Source organism: Halichoeres trimaculatus, unplaced genomic scaffold (genome assembly GCF_033239565.1).
Source record: "Halichoeres trimaculatus isolate MK-OKI-2021-1 unplaced genomic scaffold, fHalTri1.1 fHalTri1_scaffold_22, whole genome shotgun sequence".
Taxonomy (NCBI): Eukaryota; Metazoa; Chordata; class Actinopteri; order Labriformes; family Labridae; genus Halichoeres; species Halichoeres trimaculatus.
In genome coordinates, this window is record NW_027437200.1 from 20,267,187 (window position 1) to 20,287,734 (window position 20,548).

Consider the following 20,548-nt stretch of genomic DNA (forward strand, 5'->3'; position numbering starts at 1 on the left):
GTTGCGGTTCTTCTCCAAAACCATAACCCTCATGAGCAGGAATTAAGAAAACGACCACGTAGCCAACCCCTTCTTCATTCGGCGTTGTACCCCCCAAAGAGTGATAACAGAGAGTACTTTATTTCACCATTCATTGGTCTGAATGTTTCTGACTCATTGCTGTCTCTTACCCGTGACTGACGCCTCATTCTGCCTCCTGCATTAAAACAAGGAACATCTTGACATCTCCTTTTCCTGCCCTCTGTTTTGCTGGTTTTGCATTCTTTCCGCAACATTGGGGGGCGCCTTGGGGATCTGGCCGTCCAGAATTGTTTGTTCCCCACTCCAGAGTCCACAGAGACCTGGGGGGTTATCCAAAGCTCCATGGACAAGGTTTTTATTAATAAATACACTGTGAATTTTGTGGTGGAGCAATGATTAATGTATGAAGAAAGAAGCTGGCTTGTGATAATTTGCACCTGTCAACACAAACGGTCAGAAGTGGTGCATGTCTGATTGTTTATATTTTATTTTCTGCTATTCGCAGGAATTTTTCTGAAGAAACACACACTGGTTTTAAGTATATTTAGGCAGTGAACTGCAGTGTTCAAGCTGAATTTCTGAACTTACACTTGTTCTTTTTCCTTCAGATCATATTTTTGTGTAAATATTAAATATACTGCTGGTTATAAATCACTTACAAATAACAAACTCTGGTTGTCTTCATTGTGATGTGAAAAACAAACTCAGAATACTGCCCCATCGCCCTATTAAGGCTAACTACACACCAGTAATACATTGGTTTAAGTTGAAGGATATAGCCTGAATTCGTGCAATAAAACTTGAATTTGTACGAAAACATGCCTTAGAAATGTTAACTAAATAATTCTTGGGGAATAAAAAAATCAACAAGAACCGTTTACTCTGAACAAAACACGATATACACATTAAAAAGTCGGTTACATTCGGTACAGGCGTACGTTAAGCTAGCTTGTGAGAGTAGCTGCTACTAGCGTTAGCTTTAGCTCAAGTCGATCGAATTATCGAGTTTATTTCGTCTCTTTTTCTTCAAAAAGACAGTTTTTACTCTGAGAAACTTTATTTTTGGTTGTTTAGTTCGTCTTTCATCACAGAGAAGCAGCTAAATCATATAAATGTGAAGAAATAACCGTTTATCTCGTGCTAACGCTAGCTAGCTAGCTTAGTATTACTATACTGATGAGTTAGGAGGATATCACAGGCTTTCTACTGAAAATTCAAGAGTTTTGTTAAAATATATGTACAGTATTATTCAGTCAGACATGACAAAGCTTAAAACAGCCCAAAAACTAAAGATAAGAATTTTTAAGGAATAAAAAACTAAATTTGATTGGTATAAAGGACTAAACTGAAAGCACAATATGTGGTTTCTGTCACATTTTGAGGATAAAATAATCAGTTGCAAATGAATTTAATAACTACTTCTCTTATTTTCTGACTTTTCTATTATGTGACAGAAATAATAACTATTTTCCTGCAGTAATATCTCTTCATTAGCCACATTTAAGAGACTTCAGTAACTTTTTAAGTAAGAAAAAAATATAATAGTGCCCTAACATATACATAACTCATTCTTGTATCTCATGTCTGTCTGTACTGAACAGGAACTGCTTAGTCACCCGCTCAATGACTCACCTTATTTCCACCCCCAGCGTTGACGGTTTCACCACCCATAGATGGTCGGCGATGCTCAATTAAGAAACATGTTGCGCACCATAAACACAGCATAGCTTCCCCATGATAAGAAAACATGAGTAGATTTAAACCACAGATGAACAACACATGCACTCGTATCAACAGTCTTTTATTTGGCCATACATTTCATTCATTCATTCAATAATTAATATACATGATATATACATAAGCAAACAAAGACGTCCTTGTCTTTGTTCAGCCATCTTGCAGTAAAAGTTGGCAGTGCATTCTTGGCCTCTTTAACAGTGTCATTGAGTTTCTTTATTTCTTCTTTTCTCTCACATACGCTTATGGCTGTGCCATACCATAGTATGTTCCTGTTGAAGACAGTCCATCCGGGTCAGCCTTGTCTTTGCAGTCCCTGCTCATCTACGCCAATACTAAAAATAGAAAAATTTAATGTTTAATTACATGAATAAAGTATTTTTCATTTCATTTCAATCATTTCATTTCATCTTTTTCAAAATGGCCAGATTTATACGGTGCATCTGAGTGTACATACCTGAGCAAACTTGTGTATCTGCTCGACCACAGCAGCAAACAGAGCGCCCACGCTCTCATCAATCAGAGTCTGCATGTAATGAACCGCCTCCTCATCCGAAAGGTCTAATCTGAACTTATCCTGAACCTGGAGACAAAAAAGGGGACAAAACGTTATACACAGAGCAAATCAAAGGCACCAATTAACAGAGTTTTTGATGCGTTTCTTTGTCAGTAAAGCTACAAACGTACTTTCTTAACGGTCTTATCAGGCTCCAGAGCGATGTCAGGAATATTGGCATCCACCATGAGAGAGAAGAGATTCAGGATCAGGTTGGAGTATCTGCAGAGATAAACACGAGATGAATATTTTACAGCAACTGTTAATAAGCCATGTGCTGCCCAGGCAGGGGGAGCATCAGCAAAGACCCCACAAGATTTTGGGTGATCTCATTACAATCCTAAATGATTGCACGCAATAAGTTAAATCTTATAGTTTGGCTCTGTTCTGGAAGCTGGCCCCCTGTCTTTCCATATGTAGGTAGGTAGAGCACACCTCCCAAGGCAGGGAGAGCAGCAGCAAAGACTTTCTAGAGTTACAGAACAGCTCATGTGTGTTTGTGCGTCCGGTGTCTTACCTCCTGAGGTGGAGGAAGGCGGTGTAACACTGCTTCCTAAACTCCTGGTACTGCTCGCTCTGCATGCCTCCCATCCCCTCCACCATCTCTTTGCTCAGCTTCATGGGCGGAGGCAGCGGCTTGGGGTCTCGGCCGAGGATGTAGCCAAAGTCGATGTGGAAGAGCTTGCCTGGAAGACAAGGGAGATGTTCTAAAACAATTCCACAAACTCAGATTTTAATCTTCAAGTATCTGAGGAGTGTTTTTCTCACCGGTTTTAGTGAGTAACAGATTGTCCAAGTGTCTGTCTCCAACTCCGAGGATGTAGGTGATGACACAGTAACCAGCTGCAGGGAGAAAGAACCATTGAGTCCACTGAGATCTGCAGTGAAAACAGAAAATCTCTGAAAACTCACTCACCGCAGCTTTTTACATAAGTATCCATCACCTCTGAGCTGATACCGTACGGTCCTTTTTCACTGGGGGCGTGCTTCCTGAAGAAGCTCTGTTGGAAAGAAACACATGATTAAAGGAGTAGTTCCTCTTTTTTCTTTTTTTTCTTTTAACAGATTACAGTTACGGTGTATCGCTTCAGCACGTCTACCACAGTAACAACCTGATAAAGGAGAAGTTGTTTACACTGCTTACATTTTTCTCACCAATTCATTTTTTTTTCTGCCAAGTTCAGCCACAATTTAATACCAGGAATTGTTCATCACACAGTTGTGGTGATCTCTGTCTGACAAATCATAGAAATGCTAGTATTTTTTGTACCTAGGACACTAGGATCTCCTGTTTGTCCGCATGTCCCTGTATGGAAGTTAAAAAATTTACAAAGGTGTGTGACGCAGAAATTTTACGCTTAAAAAGAACCGCGGAAGGGCAGAGAGCTGTGAAAATAATGACCTAGCGGATGTGTCGCGCATAAACTAAGCCCGAGGAGTAGACTGTTTAAAGTCTGCTTACCTGGATGTTGCCCTCTGTTGCCAAAACTTCAGCGACAGGAACAGACTGAACAAACTGCATAAAACCTAAAAAAAGAAGGTTGGCACATTTAACAAAGTTTTTAGTGACTTAAAGGTCCCATATTATGCAAAAATCACTTTATTAAGTCTTTCAGTGAAATTTGTGAGTCTTTGTCTTTCCTCCCAGCCCACAAAATGTGACATTTAATGACAAAACCTGTACTTAGTAGAGCTTGTGAATGTAAAATCCTGACCTAAAACGAGCTGTTTGGAATTTACGGGGTTTGCGGACGTCAGCGATTCCCTTTATTGACCAATCAGTAACAAGTCTGACCTGATTGGTCCACCGTAGCAGATACCCTTGAACCCCCTCCCTGCCCACTCCCCTCCCCGGGAGGAGAATGCCAAAGTTGGAGAGCCATCACTGCTCTGTTTTTGGCTGTAAACAGCCACATAGTTCCATGCTCAAGCTTCCCGTCTCAGAAGAAGACAGACTGAGTGTCTAGAGTTCATTTATGAGGGAAATGTTCCAGCTACACTCAGTAACACTGTGCATGTGTGTGCTAGTCACTTCACGGCAGACTGCTTTTTTAACTTTGGACAGTCCAACAGAGGGCTAGCCAATAGACTGGTCTTGAATCCAGGTGCATTACCAACCATCCTCCAACAAACCTGGGACCCTGGAAATGTGAGTATTTTAAATGCTGTGTGCTGTGGAGCAGATGGAAGAGCTTTTCCTCAGTGTCCCCCCTGTCTCTGTGTTAGCTTCAGGATGCTAACTCTAGCTGCAGTTAGCCTGTTGTTTTAGCCTGTAATGTTACGGTAAACGAGCTTCGCTGTTTTCTAAACATTGTGCACTCGGAGCTCGTGGCGCCGCTCTCAGTGACGCGGAAGAGCGGGGCGGTATCAGCGGTGGCTCATTTACATATGAAGGCCACGCCCACTAAATCAGAGCGTTCTGAACAGAGGGGCTATGAGAGCCTGGAAACAATGCTGCTGTGCATGATTTATTGGCTTTTTGGACCAAAACATGTTACTACCATTTCATGAAGACATCAATGATCCAGATTAAACTGCAGAAAAGGAGCACAATAAAATGTGCAACTTCATTTTTTTTGTTTTTTCTTTCTTACTGACTTAAAAATTTAAAGCAGACAGTAAATGAGTCCTGTTTCTTACCGTGCTTGGTGCTGGTGGCTAATACTTTGTAAGGCGTCAACTTCAGGTCCAGATTCTCTTTTCTTAACAGCTACAAAACCAAAAAAAGTTCACAGATAAATAAAAAGAAAATCAACAAAATAACATTTTCTCCCTCATCCATAATCCTGCTCATGTTTTCTTACTTTGTCCATGAGTGAGATGATCTGCAGGATGAGCTGATCCTGCCTCAGGTCGTCTCCGTGTTTAAAGATAACCGGGTACATGGCTCCATCCTCAGCTTTAAAGATGAGTTTGGCCGGCATCAGAGCACTCTGGTAAAACAAAACACACACAGGGATCATTCAAATGTAGCACAATGACAGCAGAATGCTGGTAAAGGAAAAGTAAACGACAGAAATTCTCACCTTAAAGAGCGTCGCTGTCTCTGGAACGATGCCTCTGATCCGGATCTGAGGCTCAAGAGGAAGCGGGATCGGCTCGATCTCTGAGAGGTTTACCTTCTCGTTATCAGCGAGTAGAGACTGCAGTCGCTCCGTCTGCAAAAACACACCCCCAAGATTTCAATACACACACTCCTTGCGAAGTGTATGTTCAGCTTTTTATATTTTTTTTTACCTTTTTCTTCCGATTCCCGCTCTCTCTCTGCACGGCTTTCATCAGCTGCACCAGTCGGTCTACGAACGTCTGCTGGGCGGCTAACAGCGACCGCATCACCCTCACACTCTTATCGCCCTGCAGAGAAGACGAAGAGTTTGACACTGAGCCACAAACAGAAGCCATCTTCACGTCTGTGCAGGAAAATGTTTGTTTTTGTCACACTGACCTTCAGTAAAGCCTGACTGAACCTCCTCATGACATTCAGGTACATCTCATGAGTCTTTGGGTCTCTCAGCTGGGTGTCCTGATCCTCACACTCCACTATCACATACCTGCAAAGCACAGAGACGTTTTAATGGTGGATAAATCAGCAGAACACCAAAATATGACGTAGAGATACGGTTTGAGCTCACCAGTACAAGTAATTGGCGAGTGTGGAGTTCTTGCAAGCGCGAGAAATGAGGAAAGTGCACAGGTCTTGCTACGAGGAGACAGAACAACAAGTCAATGTGATGAATTATAAACACATCCCTCCTCTTGTTTTAATTTTGACCTTTCCTTACCTCCAGATTCTCGCTGTCGGCTCCTTCTTTGCCTTTCTGCGACGCATTCGAGGGTCCAGATGTGCCGGATAAAATCTGAGAACTACATAAAGACAAACATCAACAAATGTAGTGATTTTAGGGATGAGCTTGTATCTAAACTGAAGTTTTCAGTGTATGCTAAAGGAGGCTAAAGGAGGCTAGGGGGTTTAGTTGATCCTCTGCTTCCAGATTCTGGCTGCAGCTGTGCAGAGCGAAGCCAGTAAAATCACAACACCCTAAGAGTTCGTAACGGCCTGCGAGAAAGACAAATAATCAAAGCTTTCAACCAGCGAGAGTTCCTGGGATAAATTTAGGTCCCAGCGGTAAAAGAAACAACAAGAGCGATGCAGAAAAAGTGCTTCAGTCAAAGCTGCCGGTAGTGTGGACTTATTTACGACCCACAGCCAGATGAGCTGTTGGATCCCGTCGTCCAAACACGGACCTGTCCAGTGCAGAGTCATCTGAAAGTCCCTGGCTGTCTCTCTTGCTGCCGGGCTCCAGGCCTCCTTGGATATCGCTGAAGTTCTCGTATTTGAGCGCCTGGACGAGCTGGAGGAGATACATCAGAAGGTCCTAGGGAGAGAAAACGCAACAATTACACTCACCAGCCACTTTATGAGGCACACCTGTCCAACTGCTGGTTAACATGGCAGCAACTCAATGCATTTAGGCATCGAGACAAGAAAGGTGATTTAAGTTGTTGGTCTGAGTATTTCAGAAACTGCTGATCTACTGGGATTTTAACCCACAACCATCTCTAGGGTTTACAGAGAATGGTCCCAAAAAGAGAAAATATCCAGTGAGCAGCAGTTCTGTGGGACAAAATGCCTTGTTGATGCCAGAGGTCAGAGGAGAATGGACAGACTGGTTGGAGCTGATAGAAAGGCAACAGTAACTCAAATAACCACTGGTTACAACCGAGGTCTGCAGAAGAGCATCTCTGAACACACAACACGTCCAACCTTGAGGCAGATGGGCTACAGCAGCAGAAGACCACACCGGGTGACCCTCCTGTCAGCTAAGAACAGGAAACTGAGGCTACAATTCACACAGCAACACCAAAACTGGACAATAGAAGATTGGAGAAACGTTGCCTGGTCTGATGAGTCTGGATTTCTGCTCCACATTCAGATGGTAGGGTCAGAATTTGGCCTCAACAACATGAAAGCATGGATCCATCCTGCCTTGTATCAACGGTTCAGGCTGCTGCTGCTGGTGTAATGGTGTGGGGGAGATTTTCTTGGCTCACTTTGGGCCCCTTAGTACCAACTGAGCATGGTTTAAAGTCCACAGCCTACCTGAGTATTGTTGCTGACCATGTCCATCCCTTTATGAGCACAGTGTACCCATCTTCTGATGGCTACTTCCAGCAGGATAACGCTCCATGTCATAAAGCTGGAATCATCTCAGACTGCTTTCTTCAACATGACAATGAGTTCCCTGTACTCAAATGTCCTCCACAGTCCCCAGATCTCAATCCAATAGAGCACCTTTGGGATGTGGTGGAACGGGAGATTCTCATCATGGATGTTCAGACGACAAATCTGCAGCAACTGTGTGATGCTATCATGTCAATATGGACCAAACTCTCTGAGGAATGTTTCCAGGACCTTGTTGAATCTATGCCACCAAGGATTAAGGCAGTTCTGAAGGCAAAAGGGGGTCCAACCCGGTACTAGCCTTATTAAGTGTGCCTCATTAAGTGGCCGGTGAGACCATCTCTTCATGTACATTGTCTTTCTTCCACGACCCTACCTCATCGTCCGCCTGCTGCAGCCGTGCGACAGCGTAGCGCCTCACGGTGGGGTTGGTGAACTGGGACGACAGCAGCTCCAGAGAGTCCTCCACATCCATCGGCCTCCACTTCCCCAGCAGCTCCAGGGCCTGCTTGGCCTCCTGCGGCAGGTCCCAGTTCACACACTTGAGGAACTTTGTCAGAGCCTGCAGAGACGAGGAGGAGAGAGGAGGACAAAGGATTACAAATGAGCAAAATAAACATGTAATCTTGTTTTTTGGATACAGAGATTCTGCTTTTTTCACTGACTTTTTCCTGTGTGGTGAGGTAGTATCTGAACTTCCACACCAGGTCCTGCTCCTCAGAGCTCAGTTGCTTGGTCGGTGGGTAGCTCACGATGATCTGTCGTCACAAAAACATGTTAATTGATGCTCAGGTAAAAAACAGAAGCTTCAGAAGCACTTGGATTTGGTTGAAAACAAGGTTTTCTATCCAAAGCGACACCTTTGGTTACTCACATTGAGCTGATCTCTCGTGGCGGCGTTGGGTTTCAGGTCGTGATCCGACGGACCGCTGCGGAGGCTACGAGCCAGTTTGTGATGCTTACTTTCAACCAGGTTCTCCTGAACAAATCAAAAACAAGGAACAACTCTGTAAACACACCTGTACGTAACATAAACAGAACACTGATGGAAAAATGAGCATGTAACGAGTCAGTGTCTGTGTCTGCTCACCATCCCCATCTGAGGATCAGGAACTTTGACGATATCGCAGCTGGTGAGGACGGGCGAAGCATCGTCTCCATCCTGAGTGTAAAAAGAAAATAAACCAACCAATCAGAGAGCTGTGTTTCCACAGTTATAATCACAACAAATATCTTCATATGATGACATGTTGAGGGTGCATTGATCTTGAAGGAGTTGAAATACCTTTTCATAATAGACGATGCTGTATTCTTTGTCGTTGGTTTTGACGCGAGGGAACTCCACCATGAGGTACATGAAGTTAGAGCTGCGTTTCTCACTCTGAGGAAACAAATAAAACATTTACATTTAACAGAAAAATGAACAGAAAAATGTTACAAAAATGCACTTTTAGCTCATGCAAACAGTTTAACTTGTGTTAAAAGGCTGGCTTGCCTACGTTGACATCATCAACTTTAAAGCCAATGTTTGACTTTAAAGCAAAGTTACACCTCTATGCAGACGATACCGTCATCTACACCCATGTTTCCCCTGTTACAAAAGCAATGCAAGAGCTCCAAGTTACCAAGTTGAAAAGAAGTCTAAAATGCTTTAAAAAACAAAGTCTAAAGCCTTTCCCTTAAAAACTTCAAGAGTATCATAAAGAATCTGATCGTTTTTCTATTCGAACATCTTCGAGAAATTCTGACTGACTCTGTCTGACTGATTTCTCCATGATATGTAAGCACAATATTTTGTACTTTGACTTTGACTGCTGCTATCTTGGCAAGGTCTTTCTTGGAAAACACTTTTTTAATCTATTTTTTTTATCTTTACTTAACCAGGAAGCCCCTTTGAGATTAAAAATCTGAGACAAATAAGCACTCTCTTTTTTTAATCTCTACTTTTGGTCTCTACCAGCTACAAAGGAATATGTCTGTCTCTATAACTGCTGGATTCTTTGATATATTGCCAATCTACTTGCTAATGTTAGCACAGTTAATCTAACAATTGTTAAAAAGTGTTTGTTAGACATAAAAATAGCCACATCATTATGCTTTTATTAATTTTGTTTTTTATTCAGGCTGAATATGAATTCTGTCATTGCCACTTAATCTCAAAACATTGACGTTACCTCTTTCATTTTATTCAACCTTTCTGAACTTAGAATAAACAAAACCTTTGAAAAAATTCAGAATTATATCTGAAATGAAACAACAAACACTGATAAACAGCCGTCTACGAAACTTTTCAGAAATCCACTGGACCTCCGTTGAGCTGGACAAGGCAGCACTTGGGTAACTCATCTCACCTCATTGATCATCTCAATCTCTCTGAAGGTCAGACGGTCCAGCCAGTCCACCTTCACCATGTGGCCCTGTCGATGGGCTTTCGTCAGCTGGACAGAAACAGAAAGAGACAGAGGGCAGGGGAACAAAAACAAAACACTTCAACAAAACGTTAAAAACAAGGAGGTTGAGAATCCGTCGCAGCAAAACAGGTCAGCAGGGTGGCTGGGGTGCAAACAGCTCGACCAATCATGCACAAATCCAGTGGCAGCAGCCAATCCAGCTTCACTGCTCACACACCAGCCAGTCCACTCATCATCGGTCAGTGTGGGTGTCAGGAATGTAAGCACACATTTGGCCATGAACAGGAAGCCCAAAACTCAGCTGGTTAGAGTTAGTACTCACCCTTTCAAAAAACATGAAGAGGAGAAACTGAGAAAATATTTATCTGAAGAATAACTTAGGATCTGGATTTTAGTACGGGAAGAGTTCAGATTACTGTTTGTGGTATATTCATAGTATGTGTGTCAGCAGGCTGTAATGATTAACAGTTTGTACGGAGAGCAAAAGCAGGCAGAACTCAACCCGCCATGGTGACATCTCATCTCCTATCAGCGGCATTTCTCTCATCTCAAAGACAGAGCGACTGACAAAACTGACGGATTTACCAAATCTGCATCCTGATGATGTCATCGAGTTGTGCTTATTTAGCCTTAACGATTTAACGTCAATCACTAGTCAGTACTAAAATTACAAGATATTCATTCTTCTATCATGGCAGGCCTGAAGTGTCTGTTATATGTTTTGTCTACCCCGAAGTGCTTGTAGCTCTGGATACTTAACTACATCATAATGCTCTACTACCTGGATGTAAACAAGCACAGACGACAGACGGCATCTCTTTGTGCATTATAGTTTTTCAGTATTTTGACCCAGAAAGTGAAGGTAAATGTGTTCCACTGCTGTGTTTGATTAACTCAACACTGGTTGTGCTAGCTTTGCTAGTGTTAGCAGAAAACACTAGTAAACCAGTAGTAGTAAACACTTGGTAAACCAATTTGACATCAATGATCTCAATGTGATTCCATGTTTTTTAATCTAACACAAATTATTTTTTCAAGTTAGACTTTTTACCTAATTGTCTTTTGTTGTTGTTTTTTTTTCGAAAATTTATCCAGCTTCATAAGTTGAAATTTAAATTTCCAAGCAAAGAACTGAGAAATTAGGTACAGGACGTCCCCAGTTGTTATTCCAGCAAATTTCAGACCCATTGATTTTGAGAAAACTTTAAGAAAATTGGTCTGTTTTTCAAGTTTTTCTCTACAATAAAGCCATAACAAAGCCAGATAAACAGGTTCTACATCAGGGTAAGAGGTGAACCAAGAAAAATGGGTTTTTCTGTAGATATTTATTGGGGCAAATTTTGCGAAAGGGGTTTCTTAAATTGTTAATTTGTATATGGACAGTGTACTGCATGGAAAATGAAGTCTTGACTATTATTTATTGGTTGAGTAGCTAACAAAAAGCCCTGATTAGTTGTTTTTCATTCAAAGAGGCAGCAGAGTCATTATGTATTTAAAAGATCAACTGCACTCTAGATTTAAAAAGTTTAAAAATCACCAAATTTCTTTCAGATGACCTAAAAAAAAAAGCCAGAAAACTGAAAAGCAGGAACTTTCAATTTTTGTGTGTGTCAGAGTACCTGTAAAAAACATGCACACAATACAGCAGAATACACCAACGTATGGAAACAGCAGAAACTAAAAAAAAAAAATGTGTGTGATGCTTTCAAGAACGCAGCCGCACACCTTGATAGACAGTGTTCACACCAAAACCTCGATCCAAATGTATTTCTAACCGTGATGTAACTCAAAGGTTTCCAATATGGGACAATGCAAAGTGTTAAGGGATCATATATATGAAACATCCCTGTGAGGTTTGATTGTCCTCATGTGGAAATCCTTGTTTTCGTGTTGCAAAGATGCTGAGCTTGATGTAAAAATGCATTTGGGCCGAGAGTCCTTTCTCACAGACGTACAGGACACAGACACGCTCTGCAGTGCCAACACTGACTCCTCTACTTGTACTCACATCACTGAGTACCTCCAGGTCAGGGCCCTGGAACAGATGATGTTTTAGACATGTATCGAGGGAGTGACTCCTCTTTTCCAACCACACAAAGAATGCCTCTCATCAACCCCCGATCTTTGCCCGGTTCTTCTAGAAATCTACACCAACACCCTCCTTCCTGTCTCTTTGACAGCTGTTGTACCTTAGCCAGTCTGCCCATCTGGTCCTCTGTCAGGCTGCTGCTGGTGCGTCCTGGTGTGGTGGTGGGCTCCGCGCCATCCCCCTCCACACCCGGCCAAACTTTCAGGTCATGCATGCCTTGCCGGAACATACTAGAAGAGGACAGAAGGTGTTTCATAACTACAAATTCCTTTTAGAGAGATTTTTCCATTTAATGTGAGGACAAACTAACACTGAAAGTTTTACCCGTATTTGCCGAAGAGGGTCACAGTAGTTCCTCCGACAGGGACAGCTTTGCCGGGTCCGTAGATGTCCCACACTGTGAGAGCTACCTGAGCACTTTGGGGGAGGTCTGGGTACTTGACGGGGAGCCGCAGCCACTCGTTCCAGCTGCGACAGACAGCATGAGAGGAGAGTGAGAGGAGATTATGACTTTAGGTACTAGTTTAAACCCAGAGCAATGCAGGATTTCATAGAACAACCTGTACACTCACTTCCATCGTGTGCTGAAAGCTTTATACGAAGTGCGAACAGGCAGAGCGAGAGGTTTCCCCTCAGCAAACACCTGACAGGTAACGTAGAGGTCTGAGCAGTTCTCCTGGTAGAGGCCAGAGAACCTCAGCATCGGATCCTCCAGCAGAGCTTTGTAGCTCTTCTGTTCCCGCTTTCCTTCCAAACTGCCTCTGTGACGGAGAGGAGAGAGAGTCAATTAATTACGTTTACTGATGTTACAGAGACCGGTCTGACTGGTCCTCTACATACAAGTCAACATATGTAAACTTTGTTAAGTCTTTCTGTTACATATAGCGTCTTTTCTCATTGGTGTAGAAAAAGCTACAAGCTAGTTTCACTTTCCAAATTATTCCAAATTATAACTTTTTCAAAATATTGAAACTTGAGAATGTGTCAACAGAAATATGGTGAAACTAAGACTTTACATTCATCATTATAAATATTGTCTTTATCTTTTTTGTTTATCATGAACAATACTAGCATATAGTGTGAAAACAATTAGAATGATTATAAGCACACAGTACAGTTCACAGCTTCTTGTTTATATTTACTTAAGATACAACTAGACATTGCTTTCATGTTACATTTCCCTGCAATCGCATGGTAACATCACACTCCTGTAATTTGATTTTGTGTCATCAGTGCAGACAAAAAGAAAACTTAAATTTATAAATAGTAGCTACATATTTTTGCAAAAATTTTACAAAAAAGACAGCCTTTTGAAATTTTGATATTTTGAAATTGGACAACAAACTCAAAGTGTAGCCAATGTGACTGTCCGACAATATAATCAGGCTAATTCTGGCATTAAAACAGTTCTGTATAATGTTCCACATGATCGCATGAAGCATATTTTTTATTTAGGGTTAATTAGAAACTAATATTAGCACATAGTTTGTAAAGAACAGGAGGCTTCAAATCCATAGTACACAATATTTTGAGCACTGCTAACAGCTAAATTAGCACAGCATCACAGCTATTCATAATATAGTTGAATAAATTAGAGGTCGACCGATATGGGTTTTTTGGGGGCCTATGCCGATGCCGATGCTTTCCAAATTTGGGCAGCCGATGCCGATATGCATAGCCGATTTTCCCAATTTGATATTCAGGCCGATTGTTAAATAAATATATATTTATCACATTTTTGTGAAACGCAGCAATTTCTGAGCAACTAAAAGAAATCTATTACAACAAGTCGTGTCCAGTCCTCTGAACATTTATTCAGCTTTCAAAACAATGAAATATTTTGTCTGAGTAAACACACAATGTAACAAGCAGTAGTAAACATTCACACTCTTCTTAAAATGTCAAAAAAGAAATTTAAACTTATTGATATAATTTGAACAAAAGTATGTAATGTATCCAAGTGGTTCCACAAGTTTGAGGTGCTCATCTTTTTTGTGCCTGATCAAAAATTGCGTCATTTTATACAACGGATCAAAAATCGGCTTTTTAAAAGAAAATACAGCCGATGGCCGATAGAGACAAATGTCCAAATATCGGCCCGATATATCGGCCGGCCAATATATCGGTCTACCTCTAGAATAAATACCCGTTTCACAGCACAGAAAAAAGAGCCACAGTACAAACAAATATTACAAAGAAAACTCTATAAAAATATTAACACTTATATAAAATATCTTTTTAATTTATTCATTCTTCATTTATTCACAATCTTTTTTTTTTGTTATTTTTTCCTTAAAACATCTACCATTATTTCATGAAGCTCATTACGTGAAGCCTTAGTGATGGGAAAGCAAAATAACGTCATAATATTTTAGGCGAATATTCCGCAGTTGTTCGATAACGGTTGATTAATCGAATAACCGACAAAATTCTCCTGTCGGCATAAGGGTGTCAAATCTCCACTGACTGTTCGTAAAACACGACTCAGCTTAAAAACCATGTTAGTTAAATTTTAATAAAAAAAATTTAAGGCACAAAATCTCTTTTCTAACGTCGTTTGAGCTTCGAGTGTTAACGAATGATTAATAACCGCGACGGTTGGTGGAAAGACTCACGCGCACACACATTCAGCAAACACACCGAGCATCCTGTCAAGTCACAAGATAGATTAGTTACACCGCTTGACCAAAAGCGACGCATTGAGTCCAAAACTTACATCTTAAGTTGAACGTTGATGTCCAGGTCACAGCTGTAAACATAGTTGAATTTATCAGTGTCCATCTTCCCACGGGAAAACACTAAAATTGAACCAAAACCCTGACGACTTCAACATGAAATCCCGGACGGTTATTTGAGACTTTGCGAGTGGTCAGGTTTGCGACAAGGCCTCGGCTCAGCACAACAATACTTCTCAGAAGCCCGTTAGGAATAAAATACTGCTCACACGGAGAGCTACGCTATGAGTCTGAACTCGAGTTTAAAAAGTGACAGGAAGTGCCGGTGTTCACGGTAAAAACATTATTTTAACGGCTGTCTCGCCGGGCATGATTTGATGTTTTTGAGAGCTACACAACAACACAGCATCAGCCGAAATGTACAGACAGGCCAAAGTAGCTGATTGTCGATACAGAGGAAGCTTTAACTGGGCCTGGCAATCATCGCAACTTGGAGCGATTGATCGAGTCTGCTAGGAGAAAGGAGGAAGTAGAGAAAGGCTGGTTAACTCTTAAAGGGACAGTTCTCAAAAATTATAACGTTGACAAGGCTTACAACAGTTTCTGACCATAAGAAATCCTTTTGGTAATTTATGCTTTTTTTTTTTTTTTTTTTTTTTTTTTTTTTACAAATATCCCGGGTGTACATGCTCCAGTACATTTAATTTACTCTGAAAACCAACAATTCCAATAATAACTGCCAATAACTCAGTTGTTGAGTAGTTTAGTGTAGGTAATGGTATTCTATTCTTTTGTTTTCAAGATGACAAGAAAATATTTTAAGCCCTAACTGAAGTCATAAACATTAAAAATAGACCTATCTATCCTGTCTGCTTTTTATGTAAGGTTTTTATAATTTCATACAACTTATATGTTATTTGTTTTGGTCTTTTATTGTCTCGTTTCTTTTCTTTCTTTTCTTTTTTTTAAATATAATCTAAGCATCTTTGTGTTTTAAGTGCTTTTATTTATAAATAAAAATTCCATGAATTTTTATTTATTTATTTAAACTATTTAAAATCCTTTTACTGTTTTAATATTTTGGCTTTTTTATCTTTGAAATTGTTTTAATTTTTGTTAATTTTTAATGATTTCCACCTCAGGATTTTAGGGTCTGAATTCATTTATTTATTTTTTTATAAATTAATTAATTTATTTATTTGATATTTCTCAAGGAAAATAAACCTCCAACTGAAGTCATAAAAATGTAAAAAGACCTATACATCCAGTCTGCTTTTTATGTAAGTTTTTTATAATTTTATACAACTTTTATGTTATTTGTTTTGGTCTTTTAATGTCTTGTTTCTTCTTTTTCCTTTTTTTTTCAAATATAATCAAAGCATCTTTGTGTTTTAAGTGCTTTTATTTAGCATTAAAATTCTGTCCTTTAATTTTTATTTATTTATCTAAACTATTTTAAATCCTTTTGCTGTTTTAATGTTTTGGCTTTTTTATCTTTCAAATTGTTTTTACTGTTTTGTTTATTTTTTTAATGATTTTAACTTCAGGATTTTAGGGTTTTAATTTATTTATTTATTTGATATTTATTTATTTATTTATTCTATATTTCTTTGGGAAAATTTATCTAAAGTTACATTATAGATAAATTATATATTTAAATTTTATTTTTATTATTATTTATTTTTTTTTTTTTTAGAATTTTTTCAGTTCTTATTTAACTTAATTTTACTCTTTAGGAGAGCTTAACACCACTCAAATCTCTGAAACAAGACCATTTCAGTTTTCTGACCTTAGGGTACAATAGTTCATGTGGAAGGTTTGCATCCACTGTATGGAAATCCCAGCTCGCACAGGCCGCTCTTTAAAGCTCAGAGGCTGAAAACATGATGACAGGCCAGAGAGCATCTGAACAGAGAGTTCTCCCAAATTAAAACACACTTGTCACCAATTAACTGCACATCCGTGAAGGGCAGCAGGCGTGTGACAGGAAAATCTTCATCTTTTGTTTTGACGAGGCCCGCCTGGTTCACCGGCAATGATGACAACCAGTTGTCAAACTGTGGTGTGAAGTCACGCTGTCACTTTAGAGGGGAGTGAAACCTGAGCTGAGCCCAAAGATTGGGAAACTCATCAGGTGTTTAATATTCATCATCACCTGCATATTAACATTTTTAAAGTTAACAGTGTTTCAGCTGAAGGTGCCTGTGAGTCATGATGAATAAATCTGATGATGCTCTGACTGCTGCGGTAGCTAACTGAGCAAACGCATGTGAAGCACCACGTTATGACACTCTGAGGTCTCCTCCGACGCGCTGAGAGGGTTTTTCCTATGATCTGATGCCTCAGACTGCAGATAACAATCTAATGGAAGAAGATGAGCTAATGTTTTGTTGGCCTGGAGATGCTCGGCTGCAGTGTCAGGTCACATTTTATATTTCTGATATTTGTCTTTCAGAGGGCGCTGGGATGATCTTATGAGGAAAAACATGAAGATTCAGAAACTAACTCCACCCACGGTCAACAGGAGTCTGATTTAGTCATTTTGCTGGAATGAAAAGTTTAGCTGAGATCGAAGAGGTCAGAGGTCACGGCAGGCCTCGGCAGCAGCAGAACATGTAGATTTATTGAGTACAGGACATTTCTTGTCTCGTCCGTCACATCAGACTATTCTCAAACTTTTTTAATTTGTAGAAAAACATTTGCAGATGACACATTTCTTTATTCGTAAATTAAACGTATATGAAAAATGACTCATCCTGTCACTGATCGGAGAGGCAGCGTATGCTCTACATGTGTTTTATAGAAATCTGCAGTTTCTGGACCAAAAAACCAAATGAGAGGTTGAACGCTGGTGAATCATGTTTGATAATTCCATCCCACTTTCTCTGCCCTCCGCCTCACCTCTATTAGTCACCACATGGATGTGTCATTGTTTCTATCTGTTCAGAGGCTCATGCCCACTGAAGCGCAGCGAGGTGATCTCCAGAGTGCCAAAACTCTGCCAAGACCCCCTTCTTTTAGCAATCCCCCCCACACACAGAAACCACCACCTCCTCGCTCCCCAGTGGATGGCACCTTCTTCCACCACATGACGCCGCTGACCCCACCTCCACGGCGCGGCCGAGAAACCTCAGGATGTATAAATAAAAGAGCAAAAGGAAAGAGGAGAAGAGGAAGAAGCTGACTGGAGCAGATGAAGATGAAGATGAAGATGGAGTTTGTTGGGGTGAACTGGGTCTTTGCAGCTGCAGGGTTTCTGCTGTGGAGCAGCGGGGGGTTTGCAGCGCCCATGGAGTGCCACTTCAACTCCAAAGGTGAGACTGGAGGATCCCTCAGAGTGTTTAAGCTGAACAAATCCACCGTCCTCTGTCTAACCTCTCTGTTCCTGCAGCTCTGTGCGAGTTCGAGGGGAGGCAGTACGCTCTGGGCGAGTCCTGGATGGACAACGCATGTATGCAGTGCACCTGTCTGCACCCGGTGGGAGTGGGCTGCTGTGAGACGTGAGTGTGCAAACACGCTGTGAGGTTTGGTGCTCAGATGATCCCTGTTACTGCACCTGAAAGTTATTCTAAGGTTTTAAAATCTTTACTCAGATTGAATTCTGATAAGGCATCACAAATGTTTATTTTTAAGGCATGAAAAAAAGATTGGTTTATGTATAGGCATGACTTAAAAAAATAAAAAATAAATCTGATATTATTTTCAACCATGTAGGCATGATCCTTCACTACTTTATGAAAGCACAAATTATCACAAAAAAAATCAATGAACAATCAAGTTATTTTTCAAAATTAAAAGAAAAATTATATTTCAGTCTCTAAAGCTAGCTAAGTAAGTTATTACAAACAGCAACAATTGTCCGAAGTGATGAAAATTTTTAAATCAATCCTGTCTTTTCTTTACATGAAACAATCTTTTTTGATGTCTTATCTCGGCTCGTAGCTCCTTTAAGAAACTTCCTGTTTTGGTTGATTTTGGCACCACCTGTGGACAAACTGACAACTCTCCTCTACAGAAGATGATTAGCGTCACCATGAATGATAGGGGCAAAATTTTTAAAAAAAAAAGAGAAAAAAACCCTCCACATTTATTTTGTTACAATTTTTTCCTGAGTAAAAAGTCAGATTTTTTTTCTTAAAATTTTGACTTTTTTTTCTAAGAATTTTTACTTTAATTTAAGAATTCTGACTTTTTTCTCAGAAAAAAAAAATCATAAAAAATGTCTTTTTTTCATTGGCCCTAACTCTCTCTCCTCTATTTTGTACAGAAGATGATTAGCGCCACTGGAAAGTAAAATAATAATTTTAAACAAGTCTAAAATATATTTTCGTTACATTTTTTTTTTCTGAGTAAAAAATCAGACTTTTGTCTTATTATTTTGACTTTATTCTCAGAATTTTTCCTTAAATTTAAGAATCCTGACTTTTTCCTCAGAAAAAAAAAATAATAAAAAATGTCTTTTTTTTTTCATTGGCCCTAATTGTTTTCCATAATTTTTCCCTGTGCATTTGTAATGTATGTTTTAGGGCAATACAAAAAATATAGCTTTATGTTTCAAACAGTCAAACATTTTTTTTTTGCTATAGAAATGTAAAAAAGGACAATTGTGACACCTACCCTCTTGTAACAGGTCCAGGCATGAAAAATCACAGTAAAGAAGTCGTCAGTCTTGTTGGAGATGGTCTTGTTTGCATTTGTAGCTCATATGAGGGCATAAGTATTCATTTTAGACTGTTTCAAAGCCAGATAAAAAACTCTTGGCAGGAGCTTTAACACCATAATTTTACTCTTTTTTTGTCTCACTATTGAATAAACCAAACATTTACTCAGTTTTTTTCTTAATGTTTTTAAACGTTTCAAACATGCTTTAAAATAAACCTGTCTGGTGTCAAATGAAAGGAAAAAAACAGCACAATTAGAAAAAATGTAGTAAAATTTAAATAGGTCAGAATCAATCTTAAAGCTCCTGTGATGAATTTTTAGCTGGTTTAAAAACAGACTAAAAATGAATATTCTTGCGTCCGTTTTAGCTTCAGACCATTCACTGAAAAAACAACTAGTGTTGTGTAGTAGTTTTCACTATGTGAAACAACTGGGGGAGGATGGGTGTCAATGAAAAGATTACAGCAAGATTACAGCCTTGCTTGAAAAAAAATAAAGTTTTTCTTTTAGAATTTCCGTTTGTTCTTTTTGTAAATTCAACCTTCTCATACACAGGAAAAAAAGTAAAAAATTAAGATGTATCACTTTGCCCATGGGAGCCAGAGTCAGAATCAAACAACCTGAAAGTTGCTCACTGGAGCTTTAATTTCACCGCTGTAGCTTCCCACATGGATAAAAAAGCTTTTTCCCTAAGTCTCTTCTCCTTAACCTTCCTGATTTCCTGACGCTCCAGGCTCCATCGGCCGGTCGACTTCCCCGCCTGGTGTCGGGTGCGAGTGGAGCCTGTGACCTGCAAAGTGTCCCTGGTGCAGACTGCAGACCCGCGCCTGCCCTGCTCCCCTGGAGCCGACATCCTGGACCCGAGCCACGGGTCTCTGGAGCTGCAACAAAACCTGGAGGGTTAGGAAACACACAGAGCGGAGGATTCGGAATTTTATTCTATCACCTGTGAGACCAATACTCATCAGTTATCATTTTTATAAACATTCACCGTCTTTATGAAACACTTAAACCACATTTATCATTTTTGATCGTTGTTTTGTGATATGCTTCAGTTATGTGCAGTGCATTTATTATTGTAATAAACATTATTAATGGGTTAAACTTACACTATAATGACTAACTGTAAATAAAAACAAATATATACGAACATTAATATATGCAAATGTGAGTGTTGATCCTGACTTGTACTCTGCTGTATCTCATTTACTCAAC

General features: G+C 39.9%; 2 protein-coding genes across 2 annotated transcripts; one reads left to right on the plus strand and one right to left on the minus strand.

Annotated features, from left to right (window-relative positions):
• Window positions 1-1,816: 1,816 nt before the first annotated feature.
• pik3c3 (phosphatidylinositol 3-kinase, catalytic subunit type 3) lies at window positions 1,817-15,114 on the minus strand. The gene is made up of 25 exons (XM_074662186.1): window positions 14,713-15,114; window positions 12,569-12,757; window positions 12,321-12,464; window positions 12,097-12,226; window positions 9,848-9,934; window positions 8,782-8,877; window positions 8,587-8,658; window positions 8,371-8,475; window positions 8,162-8,254; window positions 7,873-8,058; window positions 6,560-6,690; window positions 6,097-6,178; window positions 5,947-6,014; window positions 5,760-5,865; window positions 5,552-5,668; window positions 5,341-5,472; window positions 5,119-5,247; window positions 4,955-5,024; window positions 3,777-3,841; window positions 3,231-3,315; window positions 3,083-3,157; window positions 2,832-3,000; window positions 2,446-2,536; window positions 2,216-2,341; window positions 1,817-2,093 (listed from the first exon to the last, which is right to left on the minus strand). Exons 1-25 carry the CDS (start codon window positions 14,775-14,777, stop codon window positions 2,079-2,081), a joined length of 2,628 nt encoding a protein of 875 aa, XP_074518287.1. The 5' UTR covers window positions 14,778-15,114; the 3' UTR covers window positions 1,817-2,078.
• Window positions 15,115-17,625: 2,511 nt separating this feature from the next.
• On the plus strand, window positions 17,626-20,524 carry msmp1 (microseminoprotein, prostate associated 1). Its single transcript, XM_074661844.1, has 3 exons — window positions 17,626-17,985; window positions 18,063-18,171; window positions 20,067-20,524. The coding sequence occupies exons 1-3, from the start codon at window positions 17,865-17,867 to the stop codon at window positions 20,236-20,238; spliced, it is 402 nt and encodes a 133-aa protein (XP_074517945.1). The 5' UTR covers window positions 17,626-17,864; the 3' UTR covers window positions 20,239-20,524.
• The last annotated feature ends 24 nt before the right edge of the window (window positions 20,525-20,548 follow it).